Source organism: Typopeltis vanoorti, chromosome 6 (genome assembly GCF_054136105.1).
Source record: "Typopeltis vanoorti isolate ZY-2024b chromosome 6, IOZ_Tvanoo_1.0, whole genome shotgun sequence".
Lineage (NCBI taxonomy): Eukaryota > Metazoa > Arthropoda > Arachnida > Uropygi > Thelyphonidae > Typopeltis > Typopeltis vanoorti.
This window is the reverse complement of record NC_143554.1, coordinates 110,052,779-110,071,353: the sequence shown is the minus strand read 5'-3', so window position 1 is coordinate 110,071,353 and position 18,575 is coordinate 110,052,779. Positions and strand designations below refer to the sequence as shown.

At 37.1% G+C, this 18,575-nt stretch overlaps 1 protein-coding gene across 1 annotated transcript in view; it reads left to right on the top strand.

The window, feature by feature from the left end:
- LOC150105803 (sushi, von Willebrand factor type A, EGF and pentraxin domain-containing protein 1-like) overlaps window positions 1-18,575 on the top strand; it is a 358,579-nt gene that overhangs the window by 319,191 nt on the left and 20,813 nt on the right. Inside the window, exon 32 of the mRNA XM_090394354.1 lies at window positions 16,865-17,025. Within this exon, the coding sequence (XP_090250480.1) occupies window positions 16,865-17,025 (161 nt within the window). The remainder of the gene's footprint in view (window positions 1-16,864; window positions 17,026-18,575) is intronic.

The window sequence follows — 18,575 nt, the reverse complement described above, 5'->3', positions numbered from 1 at the left end:
AAGAGTAGCAGTCCAAGAACAAAACCCTATTGCACACCACTAGTCACAGGCCTTCTTTTGGACTCTACTCCTGAATAATTACTCTCTGATATCTCTCCATCAACCACTCTCCTATCCATCTCACTAACCCTATATCTATCCCCATGTGTTCCAGTTTACTGATTAGAATTCCATATGGTACCCTGTCAAAGGCCCTTGCAAAAGTCCAGTAGTATCACTGTAAACCCATTTCCTTTATTCAACTCAGCTTTCACTATATTATAAAATGTGAGCAAGTTACTGAGGCATGACCTACCCTTCACAAAACCATGCCCCCCCATACAGTATCCCATTTCCATCTATCCATTCCTGTATTTTGTTATTGACCAACTTCTCCAATACCTTGACAATAACTGATATGCTGATCAGTCGGTAATTTGCTACATCAGTCTTGGAGCCTCCTTTATGCGATGAACTATTTTCCCCTCTTTTCACCTTCTTGGGACCAGAGTTGAGACTTAATCCATCCCCATATGCTTCAATACTGTACGGAATTCATTAGATGAATTCCGTACAGTATGGTATCCCATTGAATGACTTTGCTAAGTCCAACAGTATTCATTTGACCATTTCCTTTACCCAACTCAGCTGTCACTCCATTATAAAAAAAGTTACAATATGAAGATACTGTCAAAAACCCTTAACAGTCTTGCTAATTGTACATTTACTCAACTTCCAGAGGTGATTGTTTTTCTTTCTGCCTTCTATATGCACTAAAAATTTCCCCTGATCTTGTCTACGAAACTCCTTTAGCAGCTTATATGTTTTCTGCAATATCTCCTCTCTCTCTCTCTCTCCATCCTATTAACTAATTTTTGCAATCCACAAATCTGCAATCTGTCCTACAAGAAAAATTCATCAAACTTGACATCATTTTGATGGATCTGTCACAACACATGGAGATTTATTGAAAGTCGTTAAGTTTAGTAAGTTTTTGCATCTTTGAGGGAAGAACTCCATCTCTGGTAACTCACAAAATATATAATTTTGGTATCAGTAATTCTGCTTATCAAGCCATGCGTTGTACAAACACAGTGAATATTTTATTGTGTAGTGTATATTCTGGTTCAGGGAATATAGAGAGAGGTACAGATATACTTACCATTTACCAATAGCCTAAAGTATCTATAATGCAGTTTTCTTGAGTGAGCTGTGGTAAAATGATTATTCTGGGCTCTCTTGCCAAATATTTCTATTTATCTGCATTGTAGTAAACTAAAGTACCTGCTTAATATTTTGATCTTTCATACACAACATTCAATTTAAAAAAATGCTCTACTCAACGTATATTAAATAGCACATTTCATCATAAGCAAACTGAAGTTATTCTCTCAAGAACTTGGTTATACATTTCATAGACCTAAAGGTCATGATGTTCTTTAAATTTTAAATAATATGGCCTTTTACTGTTATGATGCTTTGTTGCCATGATTCTTAGTAGGGAATATATACAGACCTGTATGCCTACCATGAGTTCAAAATGCCTATACTGTGCTTTACTTAAATTGACACATAAAAAAATTATGGCATTCTTGCCAAACAGCTGCATAGCCTGCCAGATGTTTTGGCTTTTCATACACAATGTACAATAAAATAACCCTTGCACATACAAACAGCTCCTTTTCCATTATAATCAAAAGAAAAGCCTATAAGTTGAAGTTCTCAAGAACTTGTAAAAAACTTTTTTTTTTGAAGAAAAACATTTTTCGAAAAATAGCTATTTAATTTTTTCTAAAGGATACTACAAATGAGCTTTTTTTTTTAAAAAAAAAAATTCTCCAGAATGTCATTTCTTTATCACCCATGAGATTTATGAAAGAACTGATTTATATTTTTTTTTCTGTTTTTTTGTGAGGGAAAACACTACTGAACACATGGAAACTTATGCTTATGACTAGGACCGTGAGGAAAGGGAAAGGCATTTCAGGAAGTTTTGACAAGTGATAAGAAAAGGCACAAAAGTGTGAGTGTTGTAGAAAGTGTAGATGGGAATGCAGTTTCAGAAGTAAAAGGGGAAAAAAATATGGACAATAGCATGAATGAAGTGGTGAAAGATCAGGACGATGATCAGATGACTGTAATAAGAAAAAAACGGCACACTTATACAGTGCTTCACAGGAAAAAGAATGAGCTTGAGCAACTGGAGAAACATGGGTGTAGTATAGCATAGAAATGAGAAGAAAGAGAAGAGAGATTTTGAAAGAATGTGAGAATAATGATGGGGTATTGTATGCTGATTCCATGATAAGATGTGCTTAAGGAGAGCATGATGAAATAATATTTTTCCTGTGTGAAGATTAAGGATGATTCTCCTTAATAGTAACACTCTTAGAAAGCAAAGATTGAAAATGAAAGAGTTGATGTTTATGGCATAAATGAATGAAAGGTGACAAGTATGAAGTAATGATAGAAGACATGAAAAAAAAAAAGTTACTGAAAAAAAAATAGAGTAAGAGAGTAAAGATCATAAATTTGTTGCCACAGTATGATGGAAATGAGAGAAGAATGGCATGACTGAAAATGAGTCAATATATTGGTTGTTTGGAGGAAATGAGTACAGTTTGTTGATGTATAGCGTAAATTTTATGGACACAGAGACTTCTGCACAATGGATTGAACTTTGAAGAATTTAGAGTTAACTGCTGCAGAAAGTATTGCTCAGTGAGAGATGTGCAAAATTCGGGAAGCCAGAGCTTTTTGGGAGTTGGGGGGGAATGCAGATGAGCATGTATAGGCATCCTTGAGGAGAGTGGATGTGAAAATGAGAAATAAGATTAAAAAAATTATGTACTTCCTCAGGTCTCAGTCACTATTGCAATTCATGTATATGAATGCTAGAAGAATAAGGGCAAAGAGTTTTGGGCATCTATTAAACTTGGTCAAAAATTATCAGAATTAGTGAAATTCAGTAGACAGAGAATAATGTATCTAAAGAAAGGCTTAAGTGTCATTTGTTCTTCATAATACCAAGAGTAAAAAATATATTCTTTATTAAACTTACTAATAGTTCACTGGATTTTTACCCGGCTTCATCAGAGCACAATGACAATTGTGACAGGTATACCACCCTAAACTAAGTAACTGTGAAAACAGTCTAAATTGTAACTGACAATTAATGTCCTTACATGGTGCATCTATGGGTCAGTTCTACAAAGTTTATTTAGAGAAGTCGAGCTGTTAGGTCTTAAAATGACAGTCTCCCAGAAGGCAGGTAAGTAGGGGAGCACAGAAAGAAACTGTTACAGGAGAAAGAGTGAGGGATGCATGTGAGCAATCGAGGAATAGGGTGGTAAAAGGTGCAATGTATGGGGACTCAATGATTTGTGGTGTTCAAGATAAGATGTGTGAGGCTTTGGCAGTTAAGAGAGGTGAAAGAGTGGATGAGATGATTGTGATGGTGGGAACAAATGACTTGAGTGGTGGTGTAAATAGGGCAGCGAGAGATATGAGATTCTTGCTTGAGGTGGTATGAAAGAAGACACAGAGAGGAAAGATAGTGTGTGTGTGTGTGTTGCCTAGGTATGATAATGACGAGCTGAGCAGAAGAGCAGTGATACTGAATGGCATAATAGCGAGAATGTGTCAGAAGAAAGGGTTGGAATATGTGGATGCTTGGAGTGCGTTTGAGGGCAGAGAGGAATTGTATGCGAGAGACTGCTTGCATTTGAATGAGGAAGGACATAGGCATCTGGAGAGATTGCTGTTCTGAACGAGTCAGTGTGTCCCAGTGTGGATGGTAGCATCTTGTGGGAATGGGTACTTGGGAGAAGGGGGACGACATCAGGTAATGCTGAACCCAGTGGAGTCTAGACGGGATAATGCTGGGTATAGAAACAGTGGCATTTTTATGCTTTATGCTAATGCTAGGAGTATTCGGAACAAGGGAGAGGAATTGGTGGCACTGATAGCATCAACCTAGCCAAAAAATATTGGGATCACCGAGACGTGGTTGACAAAAGAGGATATATGAACAGGAATGGAAGTAGCTAGGTACAGCATTTTTCGGCAGGATAGGAAGGGAAAGCGTGGTGGTGGACTACTGCTTATGATAAGTGACGACCTATGCCCTTTAAGAGTGGAAGCTTTGGAAAGCTGTGACACTAATGATTTTGAAAGCATATGGTGTGAGGTGGAGGTGGGCAAGACAGGATACTTAGTGGGGTGTTGCTACAGACCAAGGAGCACAGAAGGTGGGGACCACGATATGTTTAGACAGTTGGGCATGGCAAGTGCAAGAAGAATGATTGTTATGGGAGATTTTAACTACAGCAGTATAAGTTGGGGGAGAGGAAGATGAATGTAGCAATAAGGGAATGGAATTTCTAGAATTCTTGAGGGACAAATGTCTTAGGCAACATGTAACAGAGGGAACAAGCAGTTCAAGAGTTTTGGATTTGGTTATAGCATCAGAAGAGTTGATAATAACTGAGATGACATCTCTCCCACCAGTTGGAGAGCATGACCATATGGTTTTGACTTGGAAAAATAATATACATGCAGGAGTATCAAAGTGACGAGAACGTATGTGGAATTATAAAGCAGGTGATTATAATAGTCTTAGACATCAACTTGAAGTTTCGTGGAGGGAGGAATTGCAAGGCCGGGATATCATTAGTGCTTGGGAAATTGTGAAGGAATATTTGTTAGCAGCAATGGTAAGCTGTATTCCATGAGTGAAGAAGAGGACACAATTTGGAGTCAAGTAGATGACAAACAATATTAAACAGGAACTGCATGTGAAAAAGAGGCTATGGAAGAGATATAAGGAGACAGGTGAAGAGAAGATGCATGAAAAATATAAGACACAGGCCAGGAGAGTGACTAGTATGGTAAGTAAGGCAAAACTGGAATATGAGAAAAGATTGGCTCTTAGATCCAAGGAAAATCCTAGGAAATTTTTTAGCTATGTGGCCAGTAGGAGGAGAAATGACTGTGGAAGAATGACATTGTGGGATAAAAATGGGAATAGAGTGACTGATGCAGAGAACATAGTGGAATTGTTCAATGAACACTTTATTAGAGTATTTCATTCTGGAGGAATCAATTTTAATACTAGAGGGATAGGGCAGGTTCGAGGTTTAGAGGTGCAGGAGGCAAGTGTGTTCCACATACTGAGTACTCTGGATGTTAGTAAAGCGGTGGGACTGGATGGTATTTCACCATGAGTTTTGAGAGGATGTTTTAATGAACTGACAGTGCCTTTGACCTGTCTTTTCAATGAAGGTCTGCCTGCGGGAAAGATGCCCATGGAATGTAAGGAAGGTAAGATAGTGCCATTGCATAAGGGCAGCAGCAGACTAGAAGTGTCTAATTATAGGCCAGTTTGTGTGTCATCAGTAGTTAGTAAGATCTTGGAGAAAGTAGTGAAGGACTGTATAGAGCATTGGGCAGATGAGGGTAATGTTATCTGTGAGAGTCAACATGGATTTGTGAAGGGACGCTCTTGTTTTAGCAATATGCTAATCTTTTATGATAAAGTTACAAGAGCATTAGATGAGGGAAAGGCATATACTGCCATTTTCTTAGACTTAGCAAAGGCATTTGACAGGGTGCCACATGATAAGCTGATATTCAAGTTGCAGCACATGGGTCTGGATGTCAGATTGGTCAACGGGATTCAGGATTGGCTGTCTGATAGGTATCAGAGAGTTGTGTATGGTGGAGCGGTATCAAAGAGGCAGAAGGTTACAAGTGGTGTTTCACAGGGCTCAGTGCTGGGACCCATATTGTTTAACCTTTATATCAATGACATTGTCCGTGCATTGCAAGGGGATATTCAGTTGTTTGCGAAGTTGGGAAGGGTTATTAGTAATAGTGCAGATGTGGTAGCCCTGCAAGAGGATTTGAATAAGCTAGACAGATGGGGAAATGAATGGGGGTATCAGTTTAATGCAGCAAAATGTAAGGTCTTGAGGTTTGGGACACATCGATGGGTGGGACGCTGCATACTCTATGGGAGGAGTTAAACTGGTGGAAGTAGGGAAGACAAGAGATCTGGGGTTGATGATTGATAGAGAACTGAAATTTAAAGATAGTGAAGGTAACACAGAGGATTGCTGCAATAATGAGGACACTGACCTGCAGAGATAAAATGGTTATCATTCCGTCTCAGATCTGGTCCCCAGGATTTGAAGGGGATAAATTAACTGTGGAAAGGGTACAAAGGCTGATAACAAAGATGGTGTCAGGACTGTACAATGTTAGTTATGAGGATCGGCTGAGAGAGTGTGGACTGCAGAGTTTGGTGGATAGAAGAAGGAGAGGCGATATGATAGAGACTTTTAAACTGTTGAGAGTTGATTACAGGGTTGACACTGTGGAGTTCCTTCGCTTGGTTGGACAGCAGGAAGGAGTCATGACAAGTGGCCATCCCAGGAAGTTACGAAAGGAAACTGTGAGAAAGAGGGTGAGGAGTAGTTTCTTTGCATGGAGGGTGGTTGAACCATGGAATGCATTGCCTGATGGAGTGGTGAGATCGCGAACAGTCAATGCATTTAAGGAGTGGTATAATAGACTTTGTGTTTCCTAGAGGGATCTGCATCGATGAGTCTTGATAGACTTGTGTTACTTAGAAAGGACCTCCCACGATGAGTCTTTTGACTCCATGGAGGCCTGAATAATAATAATAATAATAATAAGGCAACATGCTTGATGAGGTTGGGAGAGTGCTTCATAACTGATGCTGATTCTAAGAATAGCCACTCAAACCTGTAATAACTTCTATCTAATATATGTTTTTGTTCCATCTGATCCTATGTGAAGGGGGGGGGGGGTGTATCCACTTTCCGACTTGCCATACAGATGATTTCAGATGTAATTTCCGTGTGTTCTTCAAGGTGAATGTTAACTGATCTGCCAGTCTGTTCAAAGCAGGCTAAACTGCAGGCACAAGGAACTTTATATACTCCAGAATGTTTAAGAGGATCTAATCACTCTTTAGAACATATGAAGGTAGCTAGCTATATGAAAGGTTTGAAAGTGGTATGATCATATTTTCAGAGAACTTTGGCTAATTTTCTAATGTGCCCATAACATACAGGATGGAAATGGTTTTGCTGTGATCCTGTGTGCTGGCCATAGGAGGGATCGGGGGGGGGGGGGGGGGGGTGCATGTAATATTTTATCTATGTTATATGGGCTGTAGCCATTGTAATTTGCCTTAGTAATTTTCTTACTTTTTTTTATAATAAAGTGACAATGGAGTTGGATAAGGAAAATGGCCACTCAGCGATACTGCTTGACTTTGCAAAGGCATTTGACAGGATTCCACGTAGAACTCTGTTGCATAATTTGGAGGAAATGGGAATGGATCTTTATAAATAGAGTGATTTGGAATAGAGGGGGTGGATGATGAAAAGATAGTGGTTTATGGATGAGTTGAGTCCAGAAGAAGGCAGGTGACTAATAGTGTACCACAGGGCACAGCATTTGGTCCTCTGTTGTTTAATATTTAATTTCTACATCAGTGATTTGATGGGAAATATTCAGTTGCTGTTGAATAAACTGCTACTTGTAACAGTTTCACCTTTTTTTTCTTTTTTTTTTTTTTGAGGTACTTGGTAAGGATTACACCATCCATATCCCAAAAGACAATGGCAAGAACCTTCCCTGCTGACTTTTCTGTTCAGAACTTCTTGGGCTGTGTATAACCTTTGTGTCTCCACTCCACTGATTATTGTTTAGTCTCTGGGTCATAGTGATGAAGCAATGTTTCATCAACAGTCACAATACAAGCCAAAAAAATTGCAACTGATTTATCAAAATGAGCCAAAATCCCTTGAGATGACAACATTCAAGCATTTGGGGACCTACTTCGCTGAGATCTTCTGCATGTCCAAATGTTGATGGTTAATGGCCCCAACTCATTCCCTGGATATCCCCAGAGTCTGCAATGTTTTTGACTGGTATTCGTCTATTATCAAGGATTATGGCATGCACTCCATCGATGTATTCAGATGGGATTGCTGTGGAAGGTCTTCCTAACCTGGGAACATCTGTTGACTCAGGATGCCGAGTTTTAAACTTGGCCACCCATCTGACAACCATTGGATATGCTCGGGCACAGTCCCCTAAAATCTCTCACAAAGTTTGGTGAATCTAAGTCGTGGATTTTTCTTGTGGCACAAAAAACTTGATGAAAGCTAGTACCTCTGTGTCTTTGCATTTCTTCAAAACCACTGACATGTCTTCTTATATATCATAAAAGAAAAAGAATAAAGTCTTACAATTTGATGAAACGTGGGTGTTCCACGTTTCATCAAATTGTTATATTAATTGCTTTAATATCATTTTGTTCTAGGTGTTTATCAGAACCTTGCGGTCCCCCCCCCCCCATATATGATGCCGACTATTATTAAGAGAGACCTCCAGGGAGTCAGGGACTCATCAAGGGAGGCCACATACTACATGCATCAGCTATCATACTTATTCTTGAATACATTCACACTGCTTGCAATCACAACATCCAAAGGCAATCCATTCCAATCATGCACCACCCTCTGAGAGAAAAATCTAGCCCTCACACCCTTCTTGGCGGCCTTCATTCTCAGCTTTCAAGGATGCCCTCTCGTCCTTTTCCCACCCCCTCTGTAAATTGAAAAATTCCATCAATTGAAATCCTGTATGACCCTTTCAGAAGTTTGTAAGTCTCAATCATATCACCCCTCTTTTTCCTGTTTGCTAGTATCTGCAGTCTACAAATTCTCAATCTGTCTTCATAATCAGTATTTCACAATCCTGATATCATTTTAACACTCTCCTTTGTATTCTCTCCAATATATCAGAATCACAATGGAAACCAGGAGACCAGACCTGTGTACAGTAATCCAAGTGAGGTCTTATCACGGCCTTGTAAAGAGGCAAAATAACATCCTTAATCTTTACATGTGAACGTTCGTTTCAGCATTGCAATTATCTTTTGAGTTGTATTTGCAACCTTTGCCACATGGCCTCTTCAACTTCCTGTCTCTATTAACACTCCAAGATCCCTAGCCTCATCAGTTTCTTCTAGCATAATTCCACCAATATAATATGACATTGGATATCTAATCGTGCCAAAATGAATGACTTTACATTTACTGACATTGAACTGACATCCATTTTCCCATGCCCCAAATTCCAGCTTATTCAAATCATTCTGCAAGTACTGCTTATCAGCAGTATTCCTAATTACCCTACCTATCTTTGCATTATCAGCAAACAGCTGTATGTCACTTGTTAAATCCTGCCCAGTATGATTAATGTACAGATTGAATAACAGTGGACCAATCACTGGTGCTTGTGGTACACCGCTGGTTACCCTAAATCTTGCAGACTGACATCCCTCGTATATCACTTTTTGATATGGAAAAGTTGGTAAAAGTTGGGCAGCTAAGTAAGGCTAACAATTAAGTTTCACAGTTTGAGATGCAGATATGGAGTGCTATGTATACTTTATTAGTGTGGCTCTTATTATTATTATCATTGTTACATGATATCTCCATGGAATGCAAAAACTCATCATGGGGAGCTCTACACTGACCATTATTTCTAACAATATATTCACTCATTCACTACTCTCCAAACAAAACTAGTCCTCTTGTGCTTGTTGATCACGGTCATAGACACATTCATAAGAGTTCTTCATGGCGTAAACAACATACTTGCTGTGATTCTCTACAGTATAGTTGTAATCTTTCATTTAATACTGTAAAGGATTAAAATCCAGAGCATGGTTGTTCTGATTTGCTATACAAATGTGAAGATAACTGAATATGTGACAAGTGCAGTGTCATTATAACAAACAGTCCTGCTGTGCACATGTGTCTCTGTGTTTTGAGAATGCTATAATGTTGGAATGGATGAGGTGTGATTGCTTATGTAAATACTTTCCAGTTTGTCAGGTTTCATATAAACAGCAAGGGATCATGAGCCATTTAGTGATCATGAGACTAGTCAAGTAAAGGAAGACAGTTGTTTCTTTTTCTATAGTGAAATGAATTTTTGGATATTGGCTGTTTAATCCACCAAAATTGTATGTGATGTATAGGCCATGAACTTAATCAAACACATCATCTGCATAGTGTAGCCAGGCAGTTGTTTTGTGTGTATTGTTCATTTATCTATGTCTTTAAAAATATCATTAATGTCCTAAGTAAATTGGAGTAGAAAAGCCAATTACATAATACAAGGGGTACTCCTTAAGAAAATAGGCAAATTCCCACCAATAGAAAGCAACACAGATAAACCTGACACAAAAACACTAAGCCAACATGGCATAGTCTCCTCTTTGTCCATGAGTTCCGAAGACAACACTCAGTTGAAATGGCTCACACCCTGTAACTCCCACCTCTAATCTTCATTCATTATATTTTATCTTTCTCCTTTTTCTAAATAAAATTTTATTGTCCATCCTTGATAATTCGGCTTCTAATTCGCATATCTTTGATTTTCCACATTTTTAGTTCCCATATATTCCTATATTCACATTTTCTGCCCCCCCCCTTCCTTTCAGTTATATTTCAGTTCAGTCATATAATTTTTATTGTTATACTCTTGATGCTACTCCAAAAGAAGATAAGTTCATGCATTCCACAAAAGTATGTCAAAAATTATTCCTTCCATATTTTTCGTTTATCTATGTCTTTAAAATATCATCAATGTCTTAAATAAATTGGAGTAAAAAAAACCCAATGACATAATACAAGGGGTACTCCTTAAGAAAATAGGCAAAATAGCCATAAATATTAATATTTATTGAGATGTTAGCTTGGTGAGAGAAGAAGCTGATTGTTGATGACCTCATCACTTTTGAGAGTATTGAGGTGAATGTATTGGGAAGACAGTATGTGATGGCCACCTTTTATCTCCCTTTTTACGTACAGACTAGGTAAAGGCTTGCTTCCATGTGATACATTCTAGATGAATATGACAGCTTATATAGGCGATACAGTATGAGTGTTAATTATGGGGCATAAGTTTTTGAGCACAACTGGAGGATGCCATCTAGACCTGAAGACATATTATTATTATTATTATTATTATTATATTAGTATCAAGACTAATAAGAATTTTGGTGATGTCCTTCTGTCAAAAGCTTAGAGTAGGCATGTGGTGAGTAGTTTATAGTATCACAGGAGGCAATTTGCCTTGGTCTTTTATACAAGAGTTGGTGGAAAAGACTGATGCAAGAGGTTTTGCCTTATCTTTGGGTAATGTTACCACAATACTGTTAGGATGTGAGAAAGGTAAACACAAATAAGGACAGAAGTTACGCTAACAGCCTTAGCAAGGGACCAGAAGGCTCAATTGCATTGAACAAGAATCATGCTTATTAAATTTGGCCATTATGAAGTCTGATTTGGATTGATAACTTTTTTGGGCTGTAGTCTAGGCAGAGTGTAAAGCTAGAGTTTGTAACTTGAGCCACTGGATATATGTTCTACTTTTATCATAGACTGCAATAGTTAGTTATTCACATTTCACATCACTGGATGCCATATTGTTACTATCAGCAGTTTTGCTGATGACAGTACACTCCATTCATCTTTTTCATTCAACAGCCCATAAGTTTCAAGCTACAAGGTTTTCATAATCACTGCCCCAAGCACTGATCTTCTTGATATATTGTTGAATGAGGACAACCTTGTCAACTTTTATGCAACTAAAACACAATCTTATCTTATTTCATGCAAGAACGACTGCTCTTCATCTTACCTATTCTGTATCCAAAAAAACTAGGTGTGCATTTCCATTCAAGATATTATTTCTCACCTGTGTTCATCCTATCTTAGAACATTGCTCTCACATATGAATGGGTCACCAAAATAACTCTCTAAAGAGGGCTATACGGTTAATTGGTGTACCCCACAGACTCACACCACCCACTCATAGACATACTGTTTCTCTTCTATTCTTCTACAGGTATTTTCATAAACACTATTCTGTCAAACTGGGTGACACCATTCCTCCATTTTCTTTGAAGTCCATAAACATATGAGCAGCTACTGGTCAACATTCATTTAGTGTCCAGTTGCAAATATACTGAACCAACTTCTTATCCTCTTCTTTCTACCTCTGTGACTTGGCAATCTTACTACACAGTTTTTTCCATAAGGACTACAACCTTCAGTACTTCAAAAAAGTATATCTATATATTCTTTCTTGTTGACTACTTGCTCACACATGACATTAATGTGCTATGGGTTTTGCAACCCATTGTTGGGGGGAAAGAGATTGACATAAAAAAAAGTTACTGAATGAGTAACTTTTGCAAAAGAAAAAGACTGAGGAATGGAAAAAGGGAAAATAGTGCCACTACATGAGGGGAAGTACCAAAAAAAAAAAAAAAAAAAGCCTTGAATTACAGACAGGGATGCAGTATAATAGTTGCCTGGCACTCGTATTGTATTAATCCACTGTTCTTCCACTTGCACATTTAATGTTATGTAGCAAACACTGTTCAATATATACAGGCTGTATTCTAATTCATATTTTTATAGTATTACTTATCTCATGTATAGATGCCTTCATTACTAATGCAGATTTAGATATCCTACAACATTTTAAGACTACCTGACAAGGTTTAATATTTAGAATAATTATCTATGTTAGATCAGCAAAATATCACATCCTTCTTCACAAAAAGCAGACAAAAATTCAACTTCAAATTCTTATTTCTTTCTCACATGCATGCCCATTCAGCAAAAATGAGTAAGATCTCAGGCAAACTTACTGTATTTACCTTGCTTATTACTGTTACCTTCAAACACAATTTCTGGAATCATAAACTCATAGTTGTGATCTACTGTAATGGTCATTTCATCTGTCAGACAGTATACTTTAAATATATTCCCAGTCTATGTACTTTCCATCCTTTCTGACCATGCATTTCACCACCCCCATCAAGTGTTATGCAAAAAATCTATTCCTGTCTTACCTATTGCATCTGTATAGTTTGCAGGGATAGCTCTTTTGTCCTCTTTTTGCACTTTAAAAATGTCTTTGATATGTACTCGATAAGCTGCTTTCAAAAACATATCTCAGTCATGCTACATTATTCTCTTTCTATCTGCATGACTCTGCAGATTAACTCTCAAAAGAAGTCATCTTCATAAGTGACATTCCATAACCCTGCTTGCTATTTATGTTTTTCTGCACCTCATTATTCTATACCTCACCTCAAATTCATCCTTTTTTATTTACCATTGCCAGAGCTTCACCTTCCTCATCTTAACATTCAGGCAACTAAATCTGTATACATATTCTAGATATGTAGCAAGACCAAGCATTATATTGGAACAATTGCTTCCTTATCTATTTATCAATACCAACATGGTAATCCTCTGTTGTAGTTTTTTAATATTTTAAAATTTTTATGATAATCTCATCCAAAGAAGGTGAAAACATAGTACATTACATTTGTACCATGGATATGTCAAATAGCAGCTTTCCTTTATGAAAGTAAACTTTTTTTTTTAATGCAATTTCAGGCCTTCAGTATAGGTGGTAGTAGTATCACACTGGACAATGTAAATCATATATCGTCTTAAGGCTTTTACAGAATGCCACAGAGGGGTTCAAACTCACAGCCCTTGCTGACACCACAGCAAAGGTGTATCAGTGAGTATCAATATCAGTGAGGCCAGCTAATCCTAATTGTTTGAAATTATGGCTGAAACAGCTAAGGCTATAAAGCCAGTGTATTATATCTGTTAATTGCATGTATTCTTCTGGCCAATTTGCCTGTTTTAAAGAATAAAAAATGTGAATTCCAAGGATGAAAACACTGCTACCTCCATGTGAGACCAGCTAAGTCACCTGCAAATGAAAAAAAAAAATTATAAAACGTTGTTTGAATCTTATATGTAACAAACCAAGGTCTTTCTAACTAGAGGGCTAAATCATATCATTACCACATTGAGCCCAACACTACCCAGTGTTGCTTTTGTCATTTCTGCTCTCTTATGGAGGTGGCAGAGATTTTCATCAGGTAAACCAACTGAATCCACACAGTTAACCAAACTAAACCAAACGATTTAATATTTATTTATTTGTTTAACCCAGTCTACTGTAATCCCAAGATTCCTTACCTTTTTCTCTCCTTTTTGCAGTACAGCTCCCATATTATACTACACAGTCATTTATTTCTGAATTCAGAACTCAAAATCTGCATAATTAATTTTCATATTGTTGTTTAGAAGAAGAAGAAACACATTTGGGATTAATAAATAACAATAATAATATTACTATTATTATGATTCAGGATCTCCATAGAATCACAAGACTTGTTATGGGAAGCCCACCCTAGAAAACACAAAGTCTATCATGCCATTCTTTGAATTTATTCACTGTTTGTACTCTCACCAGCCTATCAAGCAATGCATTCCATAGTTCAACCACCCACCATGCAAAGAAACTACTCCTCATCCTATTGCTCATGACTTCCTTTCAGAATTTCCAAAGATATCTTTGCTCCCCCCCCCCCCATTCCACCAATTGAAAGAACTCTCCAGTGTCAATCCTGTAACTACCTCTCAACAGTTTAAATGTCTCAATCACATCACCTATCCTTTTTCTATCTACCAAATTTTGCAGTCCACATTTCCTAGTCTATCCTCATAACTAATGTTGTACAGTCCTCTAATAGACAAGCCAAGCTTAGGTGTGTTGAACATGATTCATAACTTATTTCTACAGCATTACAACACCAGACCAACTTGCTCGTAGCACATAAATTGTAGCACATAAGTATTGTGCTACACGTAGCACATAAATTTTGTGCATCTTCAGAGCACAAAAACTGTTTTGTGCTCTGAAGATGCTGGTTGATCAAATCAAGCAAAATATAAGCCAGTTAATTAACATTTTTTTAAATAATTTAGTTGGTTTGGTGATGTAGTACCATAAAAATAAGTTATGATTTGTACAGTTCTGATATCATTTTTGTTATCTGCCTCTGCACTCTTTCTAATTTATCTCCTTCAAATCCTGGGGACCAAATTTGAGCACAGTAGTCCATGTATGATCTGATTAGGGCTTTATACAATGGAATGACAACTCTTTTATTTCTGTTGATCAGTGTCCTCGATATTGCAGCAATCCTCTGAGTTACCTTCACCATCTTTACAATATGTTCTCTGAATTTCAGGTTTCTATCAATCACCAGATTCCTTGCCTCCCCTACTTCCTCCAGTACAGTTCCTCCAGAACAGAGTATGCAGCCTCCTGTCAGTCTATCCCAAACTTAAAGATTTAGCTGACTTAAACTGAAACCCCATTTATTTGCCCATCTTACAGTTTATTCAAATCTTCTTGAAGGGCTGCTGCATCTGCATTATTACTAATAACCCACTCTTCCCAGCTTCATATCATCTGTAAACAACTGAATATCCCCCCCCCCTTGCAATCTATTGACAATGTCATTGATATAAAGGTTAAGCAATACAGGTCCTAGTACTGAGTCCTGTGGGACCCTACTTGTAACTTTCTGCTTCCTTGATACCAGTCCCTCATACACAACTCTCTGATATCTATCAGACAGCCAATTCCCAATCCATAAAAAGTTAAACAAGTTTGAGTGTGGTTGGTAATTGGAAGGGAATCAATTGTTCAATGCTGTTGGCACACTCTCCCTCGATGAGTCTTTGGACTCCCTTGTTAGTAGTTGGAAGGGAATCAATCATTCAGTACTGTTGGCACACTCTCCCTCGATGAGTCTGGACTCCCTGGAGGTGTCACATAATAATAATAATAATAATTTCACTAACCTGACATTTAAACCCATGTGCTGTAACTTAAATATCAGTTTATGATGTGGCATCCTGTGGAATGTTTTTGTAAAATCCAAAAATATGGCAGAATATGCCTTTCCCTCATCAATTTATCTTGTTACTTTATTATAAAAGGCAATCAGATTACTAAAACAAATGTACCCCTTGACAAATCCATGCTGATTCTCACACATAAAATTACTCTCATCTGCCCAGTACTGTAAATGATCCCTCACTGATTTCTGAAAAATCTTAACTACTGATGAAATACAAACTGGTCTATAGTTTCACACTTCATTCTATGAAGTGTCACTATCACTCCTTGAACACCTTTCCCGTGGCCAGATTCCCATCAAAAAGCGAAGTTATAGGAGCTGTCAGTTCTTTTGCTCATTGTCTCAAAACCCATGGCAAAATCCCATCCAGTCTCATTGTTTTATTGATATTTCCAGAGTATTTCAATATTTGAAACACACTCTTCTTGTGCTTCTAGACCCTGAGCCTACTCCCATCCCTCTAGTATTAAAATCCACTTCTCCAGGATGAAATACTCCAATAAAGCATTCATTGAACTAAAACAAATTACAAGTGGTTTTTTTTTCCATTATGTCAGTTAAAACTCTTAAAAAATTAAGTAAGGCAGTAATCTGAAAAAATCAAGAATGATTGCATTCTCCCATGTCATTCATATCTCATTCTCATTCATTGTTGCATCATCTGAACTTAATACCATTCTGGCTTATGTTAGACAGTTTACTACTTTTGTATAATTTCAAGTTGTTTTGTTTGATTATGCCACTAAAAAAGAGTCTGTTTTAAATCACAATTGAGATAACACAACAAACTTGAATACAGATTCTAATAAAATCTGTCCAGAGAGGATTTGATTATATGCATACCGATGGATAAAATGAATAATAAAGTATGAATGTGACAACAAATAGGGTTCATGTATTTCTATTATCATTTTAATGTTTATTATATTTATTAAAATATAAATTTTAAAAAAATTAAAATTAATTATTATATTTTAATCTCGGTATTTCATGAATAAATATGTTGAATTCAATCTGCAGGAGTTTGGTCATAGTTGGAAGGTGGATGGATATAAATATTGCCGACCACAGAAACAAATATCTGTTTCATTGAGTCAACCAAAAATGCCATTAAAGGGAGCTTGTAAGAGTGTATCTTTCAGCATGCAAAGGAGAGCACAGAAGGCATGTAGTACATTGAAGTAAGTAGTCAAAATAATATTTAAAAACAATTTTCATTTTAATACAGTAAACATTTTGTTTCACTATTTTTATTCTACCATGCTGATGCAAATGATCACATTTTGCTAATGTGAACCACATTAGCAAAATATGAAGTCACTAGCATATGAATCATAAAATGTTGTAAATAAAATAAAATAAAAATGTTTGAATTTTTGTCAAATGTTAACAGTTTGAAGTAGACTCACCTAATAATGCACTGTTTTCTGACAAAACACACACACACACTGGCAGTAATCAACAATTTCTGCTAGTGTGTGATGAAATGACAGTATATTATCACAGTATATTCCAGTGTGATCAAGCTAAGGGATTTGAGAGTTGTCGGATCTGGTAATAGCATCAGAAGATTTATCTATAACTGCAGTAGAAACTCTGATCAAAGAAAGTGACCACGGAGTCTTATTCTGGGAGGTTGCTCAACATGTGGAATTTTCAATCAAGAAAAGGTTTATGTGTGGGACTACGAAGCTGGCGATTATGACAAACTGAGGTGGCAACTTGGAGCAGTGCCATGGCATAAGAAACTATATGGAATGAATGTCATAAGTGCATGGGAGGAATTGTTTGAGTGAGGCAGTATCAGACTGCATACCCAGAGTCAGGAGGATGCTGATATGGATTAAGTGCATGAGTAGCAATATAAAGCAGGAGTTGAAAAAAAAGAAAAAAGAACACGTTACGGAAGGAATATAAACAAAAAGGTGATCAGCATGCTTAGGAGCAATATAAAGCAAAAGAAAGAAGGGTAACTAGTGTGGTAAGGAAGGCTAAAGCAGATTTTGAGAGAAAATTAGTTAAACAGGCCAAAGTAAATCCAAAAGAATTTTTTTGTTGCATAGCAGGTAAGAGAAAGAATGATTATGGAATGATAACTTTACTCGGTGCTGATGGTAGGAAAGTCACAGAAGCAGAATAAATAGTTTGTTTAATAAATGATCACTTTGCAAGGGTATATCATCCAGGTGGCAACTTTGTAGTCATGTGACAGAGACTGATGTGAGAATTGAAGTATGAAGTATGTTGAAAAATATCAATGTGAATACAGCAGTGGGCCTGGATGATATGTTAGCCCATGTGCTATGATAATATGCAAAAGAACTGGCAGTGCCTCTGATGAAGTAGTTTAATCTAAGTCTCAGCTCTGGTAAGTTTCCAAGGGAGTGGAAATAGGGTAAGATAGTTTCATTACATAAATAAAGGTAGCTCCAAGACAGAAGTAGCAAATTACAGACTAATTAGTATCTCTGGAGTGGTGGTTAAAGTATTGGAAAAGTTAGTTAAAAGTAAAATTCAAGGATGGGTGAATAGGAATATGATTGCTCACGGTAATTTATTCACATTTTATAATAAGGTGACAGCAGAATTGGATAAAGGAAATGGCTATACCATGATACTGCTTTGCAAAGGCATTTGACAGAATACTGCATGGGAAAACTATTATATAATGGAGCAAATGGGAATATATGAGGCTGGTAGTATCAATGGGGGTATAAAAATAACAGACATC